Source organism: Mirounga leonina, unplaced genomic scaffold, assembly GCF_011800145.1.
Source record: "Mirounga leonina isolate KUSES-001 unplaced genomic scaffold, KU_Mleo_1.0 Mir_174, whole genome shotgun sequence".
Classification (NCBI taxonomy): domain Eukaryota; kingdom Metazoa; phylum Chordata; class Mammalia; order Carnivora; family Phocidae; genus Mirounga; species Mirounga leonina.
In genome coordinates, this window is record NW_023270451.1 from 41,880,334 (window position 1) to 41,900,994 (window position 20,661).

The 20,661-nt window shown below is 41.8% G+C and overlaps 1 protein-coding gene across 7 annotated transcripts in view; it reads left to right on the plus strand.

Annotated features, from left to right (window-relative positions):
- The window catches only part of SNX10 (sorting nexin 10), a 68,991-nt gene that overhangs the window by 28,399 nt on the left and 19,931 nt on the right, over window positions 1-20,661 (plus strand). For 6 of the 7 annotated variants that reach the window (XM_035020779.1, XM_035020784.1, XM_035020778.1 and 3 more), the window contains one exon: window positions 10,219-10,265. In XM_035020779.1, the coding sequence (XP_034876670.1) occupies window positions 10,242-10,265 (24 nt within the window). In that variant the 5' untranslated portion in view covers window positions 10,219-10,241. Of the gene's footprint in view, window positions 1-9,341; window positions 9,360-10,218; window positions 10,266-20,661 lie in introns of those variants that run through there. The other variant, XM_035020782.1, reaches the window with a different exon arrangement.

The following is a 20,661-nucleotide window of genomic DNA, read 5'->3' on the forward strand; positions in this document are numbered from 1 at the left end:
ACTGGAGAGAAGGAAGTCATTCCAAGAAGTGAGGAGGAGGGAGTTGGTCATGAATTCCTAGGTTCCAGGTACTTGTTGGTAGGTTATTGTCTGGAGACTGTAGTGACCAGGGGAATTTGGTTTTCTCCTGGTCCTTAGAAATGGAAGTGCTGAGGGCGCCTGGGTGGCTCAGATGGTTAAGCATCTGCCTTCAGCTCAGGTCATGATCCCGGGTCCTGGGATTGAGTCCCACATCGGGCTCCCTGCTCAGTGGGAGCCTGCTTCTCCCTCTGCCTCTCTCTCTCTCTGTCTCTTATGAATAAATAAATAAAATCTTAAAAAAAAAAAGAAATGGAAGTGCTGAGGACATGAGCAGCTTGGACTTTTAAGGGTCACAAGGGAAGGGAAGAGTGGAGAAGCCAAGGAGTAGCCAAGATACAGCTGTTGAGATGGGTGTGAGTGTGGGGCACTTGCTGGCTCTAGGAGGAGGGTTCCCAAGGCATAGTGGGAGGAAGGGTTGCAAGAGGGGATGGCAGAGCGAGGCTGGGGTCAGAGCCAAGTAGGGATGAGAGAGCCCCAGGAGCGGATGATGCCTGGAGGGCGTTCAGCTTGGCAGACATTGTAGTTTTCAGGATGAGGGACATTGGGGCCGTGAATAAAATGGGTCAAGCTCAGAGTTTCAGGTAACACTTAAAAAAAAAAACCAGCTTTATTGAAATATCTACATACTGTACAGCTTACCCAATTAAGTGTACTATTCACTGGTTTTAGCATATTTGCAGATATACACAACCATCACTACAATTTTATTTTTTTTAATTTTTAAAATTTTTTAAAGATTTTATTTTATCAGAGAGAGAGATATTGAGAGCACAAGCAGGGGGAGTGGCAGGGAGAGGGAGAACCAAGCTCCATGCTGAGCAAAGGAGCCTGATGCGGGACATGATCCTAGGACCCTGGGACCATGACCTGAGCTGAAGGCAGATAGCTTAAACCACTGAGCCACCCAGGCGTCCCAGCCACAGTCAATTTTAGAAAGTTTTTATTACCTGATAGCCCTTTAGCTATCACTTCCCTGAACCCCTAAACTCCACCCCTCTACTTTCTACCCACCCCACCCAGTAACCATAAGCAACCAGTCATTTATTTTCTATTTTTATAAAACAGTTCCTGATTCTGGACTTTCATGTGAATGGACTTGTGTAATATGTGGACTAATTTGTGGATCATTTCTAACATGTTTTCAAGGTTATCCAAGTTCTGGCATGTATCAATACTTCATTCCTTTTTATTGTCAAATAACATTCCATTGTATGGATGTACCACAGTTTGTTTATCCATTCATCCATTGATGGACATTTGGGTTATTTCCACCTTTTGGCTATTATGAATAATGCCTATATTTATATATTAGTTTCTCTGTGGACATTTTCCTTTCTTTGGGTATACACTTAGGAGAATTGCTGGTGAGTCTGTGTTTAATGGTTTGAGAAACTGCCGGATTGTTTGATGAGGTGGCCGTACCACTTTACAAATCCACCGGCAGTGTATGAGGGTTCCAATTTCTCTATATCCTTGCCCAAATTTGTTATTATCGGACTTTGTGTTTCTAGCCAGCCTAATGGGAGTGAAGTGGTGTCTCACTCTGGTTTTGATTTGCTTTCCTCTCATGACTCATGATATTGAACATCTTTTCATGTGCTTATTGGGCATTTCTCTATTTTCCCTGGAGGAATGTCTATTGAGGATCCTTTGCCTGTTTTTGAAATGCGTTGTCAGTTATCTGTTATCTTTATTAGTTATCAATGATCTTTTTATTATTATATTTATATATGTAATATAATATATATTTATTATTTTTCCAGCTTTATTGAGGCATAGTTGACAAATAAAATTGTAAGATATTTAAAATGTACAATGTGAAGATTTGATAATATATATCCTACATATCCATTGTAAAAGGATTCCCCCCAAGTTACTTAATGTATCCATCACCTTACTTTTTTTCCCTTTTTCTTTTTTTTTTGGTGAGAATATTTTACTCTTTTAAAAATTTCAATTATATAATACAGTATTATCAACTATAGTCACCATGTTATACATTATGTCCTTAAGTTTTTTTTATTATTGAGTTGGGTGAGCTCTTTATATATTCTAGCTACAAGTCCCTTATCAGATACATGATTTGCAAATATTTTCTCCCATTCCATGCATTGTCTTTTCACTTTCTTGATGGTGTCCTTTGAAGCACAGAAAGTTTTAATTTTCATGAAGTCTAAAGACTTTTTTTCTTTTGTTGCTCATGCTTTTGGTATATCTAAGAATCCTTTGCTAAATCCCGGGCCATGAAGATTTACCTCTGTGTTTTCTTCTTACATTTAGGTCTTTGATCAATTATTTTTTTTAAGATTTTTTATTTATTCATTTGAGACACAGAGATACAGAGAGAGAGAGAGAGAGCATGAACAGGGGCAGAGGGAGAGGGAGAAGCAGGCTCCCCGCTGAGCCAGGAGCCCGAAGTGGGGCTAGATCCCAGGACCCTGGGATCATGACCTGAGCCGAAGGCAGCTGCTTAACCATCTGAGCCATCCAGGTGCTCCTCTTTGATCCATTTCAAGTTAATTTCTATAGATGGTATAAAGTAGGTAGACCTCTAACTTTATTCTTCTGCTTGTGTTTATCCACTTGTCCCAGAACCATTTGTTGAAAAGACTTTTTTTCCCCATTGAATTGTTTTGGCACCCTGTTGAAAATCAATTGACCATAAAGGTATGGATTTATTTCTGGATTGTTAATTCTATGCTGTTAATCTGTTTGTTTTTCCTTGTGCCACTTGGACACTGTCTTAAGTACTGTTGCTTTGTAGTAAGTTTTGAAATCAGGAAGTGGAAGTCTTCCTACTATGTTCTTTTTCAGGGTTGTTTTGACTAATCTCCGTCCCCTGCAATTAGAGAGGAGTTTTAGAATCTGTTTGTCAGTTTGTACAGAGAAGTCAGCTGAGATTCTGATAAAGATTGCATTGAATCTATAGATCAGTTTGAGCAGAATTGCTTTCCTAACAATGTTGTCTTCCAGTCCATGAACATGGGATGTTTTTCCATTTATTTAGATCTTCTCTAGTTTCTTTCAGTGATCTTTGGTAATTTTCAGAGCATACGCTTTGTACTTCTTTTGTTAATTTAATCCTAGGTATTTTATCCTTTTGATGCTATTGTTCAGGTAGTATTTTGATGGGAAGTTGTGGTAGAACTTCTGCAAAGCCCCCTTACCAGGTGAAGGGCTAGAGTAAATTGAAAAAAATGTCTTCCCAATCATTGGCAGGAAAGAAGAGCAGGGCATTTTCTGCTGTTCTTCAGGGGGCTGTGTTCTCAGGTCTTTCATGATTCTGTGGCAGGGCACTGAGGGATACATCAACCTCCAAAGAACTCCACACCCCCAAGTACCAATGGTTTCCCCTCTTTTCCATCCTAATCCAAAAACTGTGGTGATGGGGGTGGGGGAGGGGAGCGAATAATTGTAGATAGCTTTTGGTTACTAGGAATGCAATCTGATTGGATGAATTCACACTAATATTTAAATTACTAATACCCCTTCCCCCAACCTCAAGATTTATCTGCTTTTCTAGAAGAGGAAAAGGAGTAGCCCAGACACATTACTAGGTAGGAGAACCTTAATGGCATAAAAAAGGAAGGAGACCATTCAGATAATGTGAAAAATGTTTTTGGGTTTGATCTGGGAGGGTAGGGTGGTTTTGGGGAGAGAGGATGTCACAAGTCAGGAAGTCTAGTATTACCTGTGTGTCTGCTCTGGTGTCAGCTTTTCTCTCCTACATCTGCTTTTTATGGCTTCTTTTCTTCAATTCTGTTTCTTCTGGTCATGTTCTCTGCAGTCCCCCCACCCCACCCCGCTATCCCTCAGGGGCTGTCCTTAGTGTGTATATGATGGGAAGTAGAGGTCAGGCCCACAACATGCATGCCTATGTGTCCAGAGTGGCTAAGTCTAAGGTGGTACTTTTCCTAAATACTACCTAAATAGTTGTGAGATTAAAGTTCGATGTATTTTTTTTGTTCCTGAATTTTAAACCCCCCAATTTGGCTTGGCATCATCTTCTCGACCATTAATGGAACCCATATTGTTGTTGAGATTAGCAAGTTAGTGGTTTCATTGTTTTTTGTACTATGAACCAGTATTTTTTGACTGCTAATAAACTTTAAAAAGACATGTCTTATCCTCTTTAATTTTTTTCTTTTGTGATAAATGGCAGAAAACTTAAATGATAATTTTATTTGTGCTTCCAACTTTACTGAACTTCAGATTTCTTCTTGTTTTTCCATTTTGGTTTGTCTTTTTTTTTTTTTAAGTAGGCTCCACACCCAGCCTGGGGCCCAATGTGGGGCTTGAACTCATGACCCCGAGATCAAGACCTGAACTGAGATCAAGAGTTGGATGCTTAACTGACTGAGCCACCCAGGCGCCCCTTAGTTTGTCCTTTTTAAGTTCTAAGATCAGACTGAGGAAGACCTTGGGCGGGCTTTACATGGGGTCCTGCACAAGCTGTACCAAAACATGGAAACTGGACTGCGGTGGAGCAGACGTGCTCTCTCGAGGATACAGCTTGTTTTCCTTTTTCTTTTTGGATGCACTCTTTTGATTGCCCACATTGGGATCTGCCTCAAGCTCCCTTGAGGAAAGGGGTGCCTGGGAAGTCAGGAGACACTGTAGCCTTAAGCCACTGGGCACCCTGGATACTGGCTCCAGGCAGCTCTGTGGGCGTCAGCAGCTGAAGCCAGCTCCATAATTCAGCTTTTCTGGTGGCCGGTTTCTTTAATATCTCATGAGAACTTTTTAAAGATTTTTATTTATTTCAGAAAGAGAGACAGAGATAGTGAAAGAGAGCACGAGTGGGGAGAGGGAGAAGCAGGCTCCCCATTGAGCAGGGAGCCCGATGCAGGGCTCGATCCCAGGACCCCGGGACCATGACCTGAGCCGAAGGCAGAGCCTTAACCTACTGAGCCACCCGGGCACCCCTCTTATGAGAACTTTTATGTTCATCATGGCTTCTGTTTAAGTGCAAGCTCTGGTCCTTCAGAACTCCAGCTGTGACGTCATTACCCCTCCCTTTCTGTTTCATCATTTCCCAACTTCAGGTCCCAGGGAACTGGCAAGTCTCCCAGTGCATCCTGGGCCAAATATGGGAGGGAGTGCCAGCCCTTCCTTCGGTGCCAGGCTGTGCCTCAGGCGCCTGACTAACGTGTGGACTGACTTCACTGGAGTCTGATGCTTATCACGGATGCCGTCACCTGGGTCTAAGAACAGTTCCCCCCCCCATGATACAGAGTAGGGCTACCTGTAGAGATGCCCCTCCAGCAGGACCTTGGCTGACAGTTTCCCCCTAGAGGAGATTTGGGGAGGCCATGGCCCCACTCCCAGATCTGCCCAATGCAGCGGGAAGGACATAGGTGGTCCTGAGAACAGATATGAGAAAAACTGGTACGGAGTTAAACTTTTACTCTAAAACAACCTCACTGACGGCATGTCTTTATGAGATGAAAGTCAGAAGTCAGTAATTTTTCATTTATATAGAAAAATTGCTGAACATCAGAGGAGGAAGTAAGACACAGTAAAATTAATGTAGTTGTCTGTTTTCTTGGACGGGGGAATACAAAAGTAACTGAGCACATAGGGTTTCACTTTTTAAAAAAATAACATAGCTTTTTCAGACTTTAAAAGTAACAAATGCATTGTAAACTTTTAGAAAAATACAGAAGGAAGCGATTAGAAATGACGACTGCTAACTTGTCATGTGTAGGCTCCAGTTCTCAAATATATAAGTAAAGAAATAGAAATATAATGGGACACCTGGGTGGCTCAGTCGGTTAAGCATCTGCCTTCAGCTTGGGTGGTGATCGCAGTGTCCTGGGGTCGAGTCCTGCATCGGGTTCCTTGTTCACAGGGAGCCTGTTTCTCCCTCTGCCTCTGCCGCTTCCCCTGCTCATTCTCTCTCTCTCTCTGACAACAAATTAATAAAATCTTAAAAAAAAAACATATTTAGAAAAATCACTTGACAATACTTCTTGAACAGTCCCTATCATTTAATATTCTTCTATAACATAATTTGTGGTGGTATAAGCTGGTCTGTTTTACAGCTGTACCATCATTATTTTTTTCTAATCTACTGATGGACATTTAGGTTTCCATTTTATTTGATCTATTTTTTAAAAACACTGCATTGGGAACATTCTTTCATACAGATTTTTTTTTTTTGTATATGTCTAATTGATTTTTTTAGGTTGAGTTCCCAGATGTGGAATAATTGAGTCAAAGAACATGAGCAATTTAAAAATTCTTTTGAAACATATGGCCAAATCGTCTTTCAGGAATATTGAAATAGCTCTCATCCCTACCAGCAGCAATCAGTCCCATTTCTCATGATCTTTGCCAGTGTGGATATTATCATTAAAAAAACATTCTGATTTAATAGATGCAAATATGGTATCTTATTTTTTATTTGCATTTCTGTTTATAGCAAGGTTAGACATTTTAAATAGATCATTGGCCTTTTTTCCAAAACTTTTTAATTGTGGTAAGAATATGTAAAATTTACCATTTCCCCATTTTACGTGTACAGTTCACTAGTATGTATATTCACATTGATGTGTAGCATCTCCAGATCAGTTTCCTCTGGCCAAACTGAAACTCTGCACCCATTTACAAGAGCTCTCCATTTCCCCCTGGCAACCACCATCCTACCTTCTGTTTCTGTGAATTTGACTAGTTTAGAAACTTCAGGTAAGTAAGTAGAATCATAAAGTATCTGGTTTTTGTGTATGTGACTGATCATTTCATTTAGATTAATGTCCTCAGGGTTGATCCATGCTGTAGCATGTATCACAATTTCCTTCCTTTTAAAAGCTGAATAGTATTCCATTGTGTATACATACCACATCTAGCTCATTTGTTTGTCAGCAGACACTTGGGTTGCTTACCCTTCTTGGCTTTAGGAACAATGCTTCTATGAACACAGGTGTGCAAATATCTCTTCGAGATCCTGCTTTCAATTCTTTTGGATGTATACCCAGAAGTAAAATTGCTGGACTATATATATAGTAGTTCTGTTTTTAATTTTTAAAAATTTATTTAAGTAATCTCTATCCCCAGTGTGGGGTTTGAACTCATGACCCCGAGATCAAGAATATCATGCTCTTCCAACTGAGCCAGTCAGGCACCCTATTTTTAATTTTTAAAGGAACCTTCATACTGTTTTCTACAGGAGCGACACGATTTTACATTCCCATTGGCACAAAGGTTCCAATTTCTCCATATCCTCACCAGTACTTGTTTTCTGTTTTTTTGATAGTAGCCTTCCTACTGGATGTGAGGTAATAACTCATTGCGGTTTTGATTTGCATTTCCCTAATGATTAGTAATACTATCTTTTCATGTGCTTTTTGGCTATTTGTATATCATCTTTGGAGAAAGGTCTGTTTGGGTCCTTTGTCCAGTTTTTAATCAGGTTGTTTGTTTTTTGTTGTTGAGTTTGACCCTTATTGTTTTTGTTTTGTGAATTATTATAACTTTGCTTATTTTTCTACAGAAATATTCTTTGGTATGGATTTATAAGAGCTTTCCATAAATTAAATATTAATCCTTTGTCATGTATTATAAATATTATTATCATATAATATTTGTCTTTATATCCCTTTGAAACATACAACAGGTTTAAATTTTCATATGGTCATGTCTATCACTTTTCTCAATTTTTTTTCTATTTTTATGTGTATATGAGGGTGGAGAGGTGTTTACTAACTGTAATACTAGGAGCAGTTCCTCTGGGGGTCTTAGAGGACTCTTTGGGGCCTTCAGCACCCTAGGGCATTTCCCAGGGCAGCACAATGGCCACAACATAAATCCCCTGGCATGGTGAGCCTTTCCCCTGCTAGGCAGTGAGCTGGTGACACACAGGTGTAGACAGAACATCACTCTCTCCTCTGTGCACACTGCAGGGGACTGAGTGTAGGTGGGAAGAGATTCTCCTCTTGAAGGGTGGGCAATAAGCTTTTTCGAACCCCAAATCGACCCGTTCCTGGATACTCCTGAAAGCAGCCATCCTTCTCTCTTCTCCCACCTTCTTGGATGCCTCTGAAACTGACCCAGGCTATTCAGCCAACTCCTCCTGTGGGCGCTCTCCTCAAGTGCTCACAGGGATTCCTACCTTACACCCTTTCAGTACCAGGGCTTTTGTCTAACCTCGTAAAAGCCCTCTCTGGAGGCAGAATCCTAACAGGAAAGGAAATGGAGATGGAGCGCCTAAGTGGCTCAGTCGGTTAGGTGTCTGCCTTCGGCTCAGGTCGTGATCCCAGTGTCCTGGGATCGAGTCCTGCATCGGGCTCCCTGCTCAGTGGGGAGCCTGCTTCTCCTTCTCTCTCTGCCCCTCCTCCTGCTTGTGTTCTCGGTCTTGCTCACTCTCTCTCTCAAATAAATAAATAAAATATTAAAAAAAAAGGAAATGGGGACTGATGCCTTTCCTTAAACACAGTTGACCCAGAGCGGAATCTCTTCAACATTAAAACGGTAGTGTAGTGTTGTGAAGGCTCTAAGACGAGGGTGAAAAGGCATCAGAAAAAGCCAGGTGTCCAGCGGAGATGGTGAGACATGGCGACACCTAATGGAAAGGTGGCATCTTTTTCACTTATCTGCTTCCTCCACATACAGCTTGCGGGCCTGTCTCCAGGCTCAAGCCCCAGCTCCTGGAATCTGGCCACATCTCCAGAAGGGAGAAGAGGTTAGGTGTATTTTGTTTGAGGGTTGACCACTTCTTCTAACATAGCAAAAAAACCCAAATAAATTACAAACAAAAAAACCCAAGAAAGCTATAGCAGTTGTTTTCTAATAAAAATACACTCCTGTCCCCTTACTGTTACAAAGGCTCTGCCCACTGTGAGGTTAGTTAAAAATCTTCCTGCACATTCTTCTAGGAGCACATGAGATTTCTCTTGGCTTTTGTGTGGGAAATATGGAAAAACATATCTATTTGGTTTATGAAATTGTATATTGTTACAGTGGATCAATAACTCTGTAGATTGGGGGTATAGCTCAGGGGTAGAGCATTTGACTGCAATAACTCTGTAGATCTTCGATAAAACCAGTTTTGTTCTGTTTAGGATGCCCTTGTGGCTTTGATATAAATTCCAGTCTAGTTCATGATTAGCAAGTTCATTGTGTTAATCAGCCTTTGACATGGGGTGGTAAGGAAACCCAAAACTATGCTACTGAAAGCCCCCCCACCCCCATTTTCATTTTAGAGAATTCTCCGAGATCTCTGAGAAAACTCGAGAATGATGTAAACTATACTTGTATTCCTTATTTCACCATTGGGAAAAGTACGTAACCCCTTCTCTTTCTACCCCCGTGTATAGTCCACAGACTCTCAGCCAGTAGTTTGCTTGTCAGAGAGGAGACTGCCTATAGGTATGCAGACCAAGCTTAACATTGTGAAAATCTTTTCCTGTTGATCTAAGAGAGAACTTTATTAAGGTATAGAATTGAAAACACAACATTTGATTGCTCCATAGGTAGGATCTGCAAACTACTGCCGCCTGTTTTTGCAGATAAAGTTTTGCTGGAACATAGCCATCTGCATTCGATTACTTAGCATCTGTGGGCTTTCTCACTATAAATTGCAGACTTGCATAGTTGTAACAGAGACCATTTGGCCTGCAAAACCTCAAATATATACTATCTGACTCTTCACAGAAAAAATTTGCCAAGCCCCGCTCTATAGAATTCTTTGTTTTACAGACATTTTGTATTTTAAATCCATCAGAGCTGTTCTCAGTGGTGGATCTCTCTGGGCATCTCCATTCCCTCCATCTCACTGCCAACCAGCATCCCCCTCCGGCCCCTCATGGCCACTCTGCTCCCCCCCACCCCCAGCCTCTGACTCATCAGGGCTCCAACTCTTGCCAGACTCTGCCTGGCCTTCCAGTTTGAGTACTTGTCATCATCCAGCTGCTTTGGATTTGCCATGTCTCAAACTCCCAATCCCCAGTGCAGACTGATGTTCACCTTGGTCTGCTCAGCAGTGGACAGGAGGGAAGGAGGAGCAGAGGTTCATCTTTCAGAGACTGTGGGTAGCCAGAGAGATTTGCTCTCAGAGGATTTGGGTGCAAGGCCATGAGAGACATATCTGCTCCAGTATGGAACTTCCAAATCACTGACTGTTGGTATCTTATTTTTCAGGTTGATTGTGTCCTGTGCTGAAGATGTTTCCAGAACAACAGAAAGAGGTATGTCATCACAAATCCAAAAATAAATAATCCATGCATTTTGACTCACTGCAGGTTAGTTCTTCATTCACTAACCATCAATCTGTGGTAGAGAGTCAAGATACTTCAGGGCATCCTAGAGGAGGGCTAACGAAAGTAAAACACCTGCCCTCCTGCCCCCACCGCCCCTGCGCCCCCCATTCCCCAGCATTGGTGTGTCTTCGGCCCTCATTCCTTGGTTCCAGTGACTGAGCTGGCTCTTAGCTCACTCCCACCCGCTGCTTATAAATGTATTTTGTTCCATGACTCAGATTTTTCCAGGCTCTGACTCCCACCCTTTGCTTTGAACAGTCTCCCTCTGGCTTTCTTGGTTTTCTCCTCTGTTGCCTCATACGTGAATCCCCCTACCTCTGGTAACAACCCAGGGGAACTGTCTGCCCTTAGTTTCAGTTTTACCTTGCTTATTGCCTCTTAGATCTGTTGGCTTGGTTTCACACAGTTCAGAGAACACTGTCCTTTCCTGAACCCAGCCTGATTGATCTCCCAGGCCTCCAATCTCAGCTTCTGGAGCTTCATCTAACTGGGAAGAGGGTAGGACAATTCCCACACCAACCCTTTGCTGAGTGACCCTCTCTTGAAAGTTTTGTTTGTTTGTTTGTTTTGAGAGGGAGGCGGGGGGAGGGGCAGAAGGAGAGAGAGAATCTTAAGCAGGTTAAGCAGGCTCCGTGCCCAGCGAGGAGCCTGACACGGAGCTCTATCTCACGACCCTGAGATCATGACCTGAGCGGAAATCAAGAGTCTGAAGCTTAACCAACTGAGCCACCCAGATGCTCCTTATAAGTACCCATTTGTCCTATTCTGCCTACTACTGTTCCACGCACATTGTCACTAGGTGAGCCTAATGAAACTGAATAGTGGCAGAGGAGCTTTTTAGGGAGTACACACACACACACACACACACAGGTGGCCACATGGTCCTTCGTTTGCCTTGCCCAAGTTTAAAGCACTATATAACCCAAAAAATCCTTTTCAGAGAATCCTTCCAGAAGCTTCTTTGTTAGATATCACATCCTTTCTTTCAGCCCTGTCTTTGGGTTCAGATTCTTCTCATTAATCTAACCCACTTCCACCGTTTAATTCCATGTTGGGCTCCGCATTTTCTTTTTTATTTTCCTTTTTCTTATTTTTTGGGCTCCCCCATTTTCAAAGACAGTGTTTTGGTTTATTTGTTTTTTAACTTTTTGGGTATAACTTATATACAGTAAAATGCATCAAATGCCCTAATCTTATGTGTATAGCTCAGCAGATTATCTCTTATGTGTACAGCTGTGTAACCACACTCAGATTGAGGTGCAGATGTTTCCAGCACCCCAGAAGGTACTGTGTGTCCCTTTCTAGTCAGTCCCCCTATTTTCCCTATAGAGCTAACCCCATACGATACCAAGACTTTTCTCCTGTCTCTGTATTAAATAATACTGGGATCAAGCTGTTTCTTTCAGGAAATGCCTTCTCTGTGAAGTTGGCCAAACTGCAGGTCCCCACATGACTTCTCTCACTGCTGACACTAATTACAATTTCAGGAGTTCCTCAAACCATCCTCAGTTTTAATAATTTACAAGAAAGACTTAAACAGAACTCATGGAGACAGCTGTTATGCTCACAGTTATGGTTTATTACAGGGAAAGGACACAAATTTGAACCAGCCAGAGGAAGGGATGCAGAGGATAGAGTTGGGGAGGGGTCCAAGTCCACATGTGGAGCTCCAGCTCATCTTCTCCTTATGGAGTTGCTAGAGTTAAGCTGCCGCCATTGATGCGTAATGATATGCATAGGGGAGCTCAGTAGGGCCTTTGGTATCCAGTTTTTACTGGGGCTCAGTCGCAAACTGCCTGTGTGGCTGACTTTTAGTCTCCAGTCCTCCTGGGGTCAGGCTGATATCGTTAGTCTCCAGTTCCTCCAAAGGTTGCAGTTGGTACAGTGTGGTCCTAAACCCCCATCATATTTGCATTGTTGGCCAAAGGGCAGGCTAGCAAAATTACTCTTGTCAGGCAGGATATGCCAGGGGCCTAGAGATCACCTCCCAGGAGCCAAGGGCAGAGGCCAGACCTCCCTCCGGGTGAGGTGAATTCTTCACTACACACCTGCGTCGGCCTGACGGGAGTGGGGGTGTGATCGCCGGCACATTCCCAAGGCACTTTTTTTTTTTTTTTAAAGATTTTATTTATTTATTTGATAGAGAGAGACACAACAAGAGGGAACACAAGCAGGGTGAGTGGGCGAGGGAGAAGCAGGCTTCCCATGGACCAGGGAGCCTGACGCAGGGCCCGATCCTAGCACCCTGAGATCATGCATGACCTGAGCCGAAGGCAGACCCTTAACCCACTGAGCCACCCAGGTGCCCCATCCAAAGGCACATTTTAAAAGTTGTTCTTTTAGGGGGAAAAAACTGCCAATGAAAGCAACAAAGGCTTTTTTTTTTCCCAATTAGAAGAAGGTTTATTTTAAATTTAAAAAATTTTTAATTTTCTAAATTTTTTGCTTAGTTGGTTCAATCACTTGATTTTTATTACAAACTCACTTCAATTAAAAACTACACAAATTTTAACCAACTACATAAAGTATTTTATTGACCTTGCAAAAGTCATTCAAAGATTTTATTTATTTATTTATTTGATGGGGGGAGCTTGGTAGGGGGAGGGGCAGAGGGAAAGGAGGGAATCTTAAGCAGCCTCTGTGCTCAGTGTGGAACCCAACCCGGGGCTCGATCTCACGACCCTGAGATCATGACCTGAGCCGAAATCAAGATTTGGACGCTTCACTGACTGGAGCCACCCAAGTGCCCCCAAAAGTCCTTTATTATAAATAATTATATAATAATATTATAACATTAAGGAATTTTAAACTAGAAAGTCCTTCAACTGAAAAGGAAAAAAATAGGAGAAAGATGAAATGTTTAGAAGTTTAGCCTCTGTCAGCAAGAACAAGCATAGTCAGGCTAGGTTCTGGATGTATTGTAATATAGTGCTTTTCATCACATATCAGCCCATTGTCTACCCGTGGCCAGAATGATCTCCTGGCGTCTAACACATTGCTCTGAGAACAAAGTCAAAACTCCTAAATGTGGTTTCTAAGGCCCTGTTTGATTGAACCCTGCTTCCTTCCCTAGGCTCGTCTTCTGCCTCTCCCTCTCCCTCGATGCACTTCTCACTTCTTATTCTGGAGCTTGTTCTGCAGATTTGAATGCTTTGTGCACCCTGGGCCCCTGGGCTTTCACAGATGTTTCTCCCACTGCTTGGAATGATCTCTCTTCCCCCAGACTTCACTCTTTGTTGACTGGCTAACACCTCCTTATCCTCAGGCCTCAGCTTAGAAGCCAAGAAGAGGCTTTTCTAAAGAATCAATTTCACAAGGTATTTTTATCTCACCACCTACCCTGTAGTCAGTGCAGTTAGAAGTGGAGGAGGTTTTGGTTGAGCCTTTAAATATCCTAGTGCCTGGTTGATGTTTAGTGGAAATAGCTCAGGTCCCACCTGACTGCATATGTAAGGGCAGAATGTGCTATCACTGATTGTTCTAGCATCTAGACGGAGGACGCAATGTGTGTAAAGCACTTTCCACTCGGTGCCCATAGCAGACTTTACTGATTAATTTTGTCATTGGCACATGAATCGAGACCTATTTACCATCCTTGCTTAAAATTCAGACAGCTTAGGAGTGACATGTTGGTTCTACCTAACTGGTAGCTCCAGCCTAGAAGTTTGGCATTTTTTTTTTTTTTTTAAAGATTTTATTTATTTATTTGAGACAGAGAGAATGAGAGACAGAGAGCATGAGAGGGAGGAGGGTCAGAGGGAGAAGCAGACTCCCCGCCGAGCAGGGAGCCCGATGCGGGACTCGATCCCGGGACTCCAGGATCATGACCTGAGCCGAAGGCAGTCGCTTAACCAACTGAGCCACCCAGGCGCCCAATTTTTTTTTTTTTTTAATAGATGTGGGGGTTGGGTAACCAAATGGAGTCTCTCTTGTTAAAATAGCTTTATTATTGCAATAAATCTAGAGAGAGGAGAGCAGGGAGTGAGAGTCTCCCTTGTTAGTTAAACACGTTCCATTTGCACATTGGTTTGGATTCCCAGGAGAGCAGTATCCAAGCTGATGGATCTTCCCCATAAAAAGGCCTTGGCGTTGGGCCATTGTAAAATTAAAATGAATTCCGATTCGTTCATGCATGCAACTTTAATTTACAATTAAAATATTATGGTTACATATTTTAATAAGAATAATTAGATGGACCCAACTGAATCAACTCTTCTGTTTAATGAGACAGAACCCAGAATCCTAATGAAAAGGCAGGTGGCTGTGTTAGGAAACACGTTTCAGGCTGTCTTTCGTGGAGTCAGGCATTTTCATCCTCTTTATATTCCAATGTCCAGAGCAAGCAGTTTGGTTTTTTCTGCATTGCTAAAGACCCTCGCTTCCTGCCACGTTGAGCTCCTCTTCTGTGATGTGTGAATAAATAGTTCGCTCCTGCTGGACCGTGTTTCATGGGGTCCCACACTCTGGTCCCTCCAAGGCACTGGGTTTGTTCCTCTGCCCCGGGCTCCTGTGGTGTAAACGGGATGGCCCTGCCTATGTGATATGACTCCGAGGGTGGGCTGAAACCCCTTTTGTGTGTGTGGCTTTTGGGGGTGGGATGTATATCTCCCTTGCTGTCCCGGATCGCGATGGCTGAATTCTGCCTTGAGAAATTTATACCTTTAGGATAAGGGTTTTTCTCCCATTGTACATACTTCACACTTGACACCTTAGTGGCAGTAAATCCCTCAGCTCTGTGGCAGCGGATATCCTGACTGGAGCTGACGCAGGGGGGCCCAGGGGAATTCCAGGCACCATGAGGACCCTGTCACCCAGGGAGGAGACAGGGCCCTGCAGGGACGGACATGAGGGAAACTTAACAGTTGCATGTTCGGGATATGCTTGTGCTGACCCATGGTAACTTTTTGGGCTCGCTCTAGGAAAGCATGGTTTTGTTATTGGGAAACTGATTGGAAACTGACTGGGCTGGAACCAATGAATATCATTAAAGAATATCCCGTAAGCAAGCCCTCCCCCTGGGTCCTGTGATGCTCGGGACTTGGAAGGAAGTGACAAGACAGAGCACTCTCCTACTCCCTACAATGAATTGTTTTGTTTTTCCTTCCTCCTTCCTTCCTTGCCTGTGTGATGTGATATTATAATAGGGGAAACTAGATGTAGGATATATGGAGATTGTTCTGTATATCTCCAACTGTTCTAAAATGAACACTTTTAAAACTACACCGAATTATATCTGCTCACATATAGAGGTTTCTAAAAGATTGTGCAGTAAATAAAGCAAGGTATAAAACTGTATTTATATTATGCTTCCATTTGTGTTAAAAAGTGTATATATAATATATAACAATATAATGTATAATATGTTATATATAATATATAACATGATATATAATAATGTGTGTATAATATAAAATATATATAATATAATATATGTATAATATAAAAAATATATAAAAGTCCTGGCTTAGGTGGGCAAAAAACTGGGAGTCCAGTAGGTAGGGGGCTTCATTTTCATGGTGTACTCATCTGTTTTTGAAATTTTTATATATATCTCTCTTTCTTTTTTTTTTTTAAATATTTTATTTATTCATTTGAGACACAGAGATAGAGAGAGAGAGAGCATGAGCAGTGGGAGAGGCAGAGGGAGAGGGAGAAGCAGACTCCCTGCCGAGCCAGGAGCCCGATGTGGGACGCGATCCCAGGACCCTGGGATCATGACCTGAGCTGAAGGCAGACGCTCAACCATCTGAGCCACCCAGGCGCCCCAATATATCTCTCTTTCTTAATTACATACATGTTTTATTTTTATAATAATGAAAAAGTCATATTTTTTAAGGTTGATAAGGTTAGTGTTATGTTCATGGCATCAGTAAATGTTGAACAAATGGCTAACATTTCAGCTCTATGTTTCTGACTTGCTTTCACTTTCGAGTCCCACATTTGTTCCCTTTCATAAAGCAGTCTGCTTGGGATGACCGCCCTGCCCTACTTCCCTCCCTTCTTTCCTTTTACTTTCTCCAGTTTTAACTTTTCATTTATGACATTTTAGACATACACAAAGCAGAGAGAATAATATAATGAACCCTTATGTACCTAAGGGTTCAACAATTAACACATTATTAATTCATAACCAAACTATCCCCCCACCACAATCCATTTCCTCCTGGTCTCAGACAGTGAATTATTTTGAAACAAATTCTAGACATTGTGTATTTTTATCTGTAAATATTTCAGTATGCATGTGTAGCAAATGACCCTTCTTAGGAATAAACCATATTATCACACCTTAAATAATTAGCGTTAATTCTTTCATAACATCAAATATTCAGTGTTCAAGTTTTTCTGATTCTTTTGGGGGGGGACGTATATATATTTTGTTGTTCTAATCATGATCCAAATATAGACCACACGTTGCATTGGGTTAATATATTGCTTAAAGTCTGTTCTGCTTTTTTCCCCTTTTGCAGTTTGTTGAAGAAACTGCATTGGGGCGCCTGGGTGGCTCAGTCGTTGGGCGTCTGCCTTCGGCTCAGGTCATGATCCCAGGGTCCTGGGATCGAGCCCCGCATCGGGCTCCCTGCTCAGCAGGAAGCCTGCTTCTCCCTTTCCTACTCCCCCTGCTTGTGTTCCCTCTCTCGCTGTGTCTGTCTCTGTCAAATAAATAAAAATCTTAAAAAAAAAAAAAAAAAAAGAAACTGCATCTTTTGTTTATAGAGGTTTTCACAAACTGGATTTTGCTGATTGTGTCCTTTTGGTGTAGTTTAACACAGGTTAGCTTACTTCTTATTGCAAAAGATGAGTTTTTCCCACTGTACTTTTCCTAATGTGTTATGAGATACAAAGGTAACTCCTTAATTTTGGATGCCACTTGTGTAAAGAAGCTTGCAACATAATGAACTGTTGTAAGTCATATAAAAGGCAGGTCTAAGTGAATCTCATCCATAGTTACTCCTGAAGTAGTAAAAGCTTTCTTAAAAATCATCATTCAAAACTGCCAGAGCATGGCATTTAAATACCCTCCAAGCTATAAAGTGGCAAGTAACATCTTTTGTAGTATGTCTTTTAGGTGATTTGTCATAACTATTATTAGGAAGCAGGAAGCTTACTTGATACATTCTTTCTGCCTTTCAAGCTTGTTATTTGTAAAGAATGTAGTGTGTAAAATGGGCTAAATTTTAGTTTTAAGATTGTTATGTGGGAGCCCCGAACAGAACCCCGGTGAATAAGCCATTGGTTAAATTCTCCAATTTAGAACCGTTCCTAGCACAGACTCAGTGCTCTTTAATTGAATGAATGAATGAACGAGTCCTTAGTTTAAATACATAAGCATGTAAAACATACTTTGGAATAGGGGAAAATAAACGTCCTGAGAAAGTGAACACAAAATGAAACAAGTCTTCATTTTTGTGGTAGAAAATTCTCATCAAGCCTCTGAGCAATTAATACTCATTAACATCTAGAGGTTCTGATTCATTAGCCCTTGTCCCCCCACTCATCTTTCTGTAATCTGAGTAAATATTCTTACGATGAGCACATAGTTATGTTTACTGTACTATAAAGCTGGGCTACAGTGAAAATTAAAGAAAAACACACACCTATCAAAATGGCTAACACACACTATAGCAATACCAGCAGCAGCTGTGGTGGGCCCAGGGGTATCACACGATGGCGGCGAGCCGCATTTCCCTGATGGCTAACGACGCGCCACTTTTCACGTGCTTGCTTGCCATCTGTGTGTCCTCCTTGGTGAAACGGCTCTTTGGGTGTTTTACCTGTTTCCTAATTGAATTCGTTTTTTCTTTAAATGTTGTTTTGAGGGGTGCCTATGTGGCTCAGTCGGTTCAGCATCTGCCTTCGGCTCAGGTCATGATCCCAGGGTCCTGGGATCGAGCCCCGCATCGGGCTCCCTGCTTGGTGGGGAGCCTGCTTCTCCCTCTGCCCCTCCCCCTGCTTGTGTTTTCTCTTTCTCTCTCTTTCTTCCTCTCTCAAATAAATAAATAAAATCTTTAAAAAAATGTTGAGTTTTGAAAGCTCTATATAGGTTCTAGGTACAAGTCCTTTGAGGATGTGTGATTTGTAAATATTTTCTTCCAGTCTGTCATTTGTTTTTTCAACTTCTTTGAGGGGTCTTTTGCAGGGGAAACTTTTAGTTTTGGTGAGGTCCCATATATCACCATTTCCTTACGTGGATTATCCTTTTGGCATCAGTCTTTGAACTCTTTGTCTAGGCCTAGGTCCCAAACATCTTCTCTTATATTTTTTTTCCTGATAGTTTTATGTTTACATTTAAATCTGTGATCCATTTTCAGTTAATTTTTGTAGAAAGTGCAAGGGTCAGGTTGAAGGTAGATGTCAAATTGCTGCAGAACCACTTGTTGAAAGGCTGTCTGTCCTTTATTATTATTTTTTTAAAGATTTTATTTAGGGGCGCCTGGGTGGCTCAGTCAGTTAAGCGACTGCCTTCGGCTCAGGTCATGATCCTGGAGTCCCGGGATCGAGTCCCGCATCGGGCTCCCTGCTCGGCGGGGAGTCTGTTTCTCCCTCTGACCCTCCTCCCTCTCATGCCCTCTGTCTCTCATTCTCTCTGTCTCAAAAAAAAAAAAAAAATCTTAAAAAAAAAAAAAGATTTTATTTATTTTCCAACAGAGAGAGAGACAGTGAGAGAGGGAACACAAGCAGGGGGAGTGGGAGAGGGAGAAGCAGGCTTCCCGCGGAGCAGGGAGCCCGATGCGGGGCTCGATCCCGGGACCCTGGGATCATGACCTGAGCCGAAGGCAGACACTTAACGACTGAGCCACCCAGGCACCCCAAGGCTGTCTGTCCTTTATTGAATTGTTTTTACACGTTTGTCAATAATCAGTTGGGCATATCTGTATGGGTCTTTTTTTTTTTAAAAAAGATTTTATTTATTTATTTGACAGAGAGAGACCGCACAAGCAGGGGGAGGAGCAGGCAGAGGGAGAGGGAGAAGCAGGTTCCCCATGGAGCAGGGAGCCCGATGTGGGGCCTGATCCCAGGACCCCAGGATCATGACCTGAGCTGAAGGCAGATGCTTAACTGACTGAGCCACCCAGGCGCCCCAATGTATGGGTCTATTTCTGGGTTTTCTGTTCTGTTCCATTGGTCTGTGTACCTCTTCCAGTACCATATGGTCTTGATTACTGTAGCTATCTAGTGAGCCTTGTCATCAGGCAGAGGGATTCTTTTCACTTAGTTCTTTTTCAAAATTGTTTTGGCTATTCTAGGGTCCCTTTCCATGTAAATTTTAGAATAAGCTCATCTGTGTCTTCAGACCATCTAACTGGGATTTATACAGGAATTACATTAAACCTATAGATCAATTTGGGGAGAATTGATCTCTTTACTGTGTTGAGTCTTTCAATTCATGAACACAGTATAGACATACACTTACATAGATATAGACAAAGAACTATATGCTTCTTTGATTTCTTTCAACTGCATCTTGTAATTTTCAGCATACAGCATCTGCACATCTTTTGTTTTTGAAACATCTTTGTAGTCAATTGGTTGGTTAATTCTTAAACATTTCATGAGGACTTACTATGTGCTAACACTGTGCTTGGGGCTAGAAATATAAAGATGGAATAGAAAGCCTTTGAGAAGTGCATGTTTTTTGACCTGATAGTTTAGCTAATAGCAAAGATTATAATTTTTCCCCTCCAAAATAATACAATGCAGTGAAAATGGAAATTATCTGAGATTTATCATGCTAAAAGAACTGTGAGATATAATATGTTTGAGAGCGCAGGTTTTGGAGCAAGGTTTGAGTTTGAAACCTAGCTCAGCCTATTGGCCATTTGACTTTGGGCCAGTTGCCTAAGCTTTAGAAGCCTTACTTTCCTTATTTGTATAATGGGTGATAATATTATTGACCCTTTAGGATTGTTGTAAAGATTAAAGAGAAACGTGTAAAACACTTGTCACAGTGCCCTATACAATACAGTTATTTTTGTTGTTAATTTCATCTCATGTCCAGGCTAAGGAAAAGAAAGAAGACAAGGTAGATGGATAAATGGACAAAGGTTGAACCTGGGGTGGTGGGGGAGGGGGGAAACAGGGTGCATTGAAATCAAAGAGCAATTATTATAAGAGAACACAGGAATTAGATTTTTCAAAGAGTCTAGCAGTCTCTCTTTCTTCAGAAGCCTTTTCCCACATGGAGAACAGTAGGGATCAGTTAGTTTAAATTTTTAATTCTACTCTGCCTGGCTTCTTCCTTCATACTAGATATAGTCATTAGGCCCAAGAAGTCATTAAAGTGTTTAATAAGGTTATTAAATTGACTAACTGCTGCTGCTGAAGC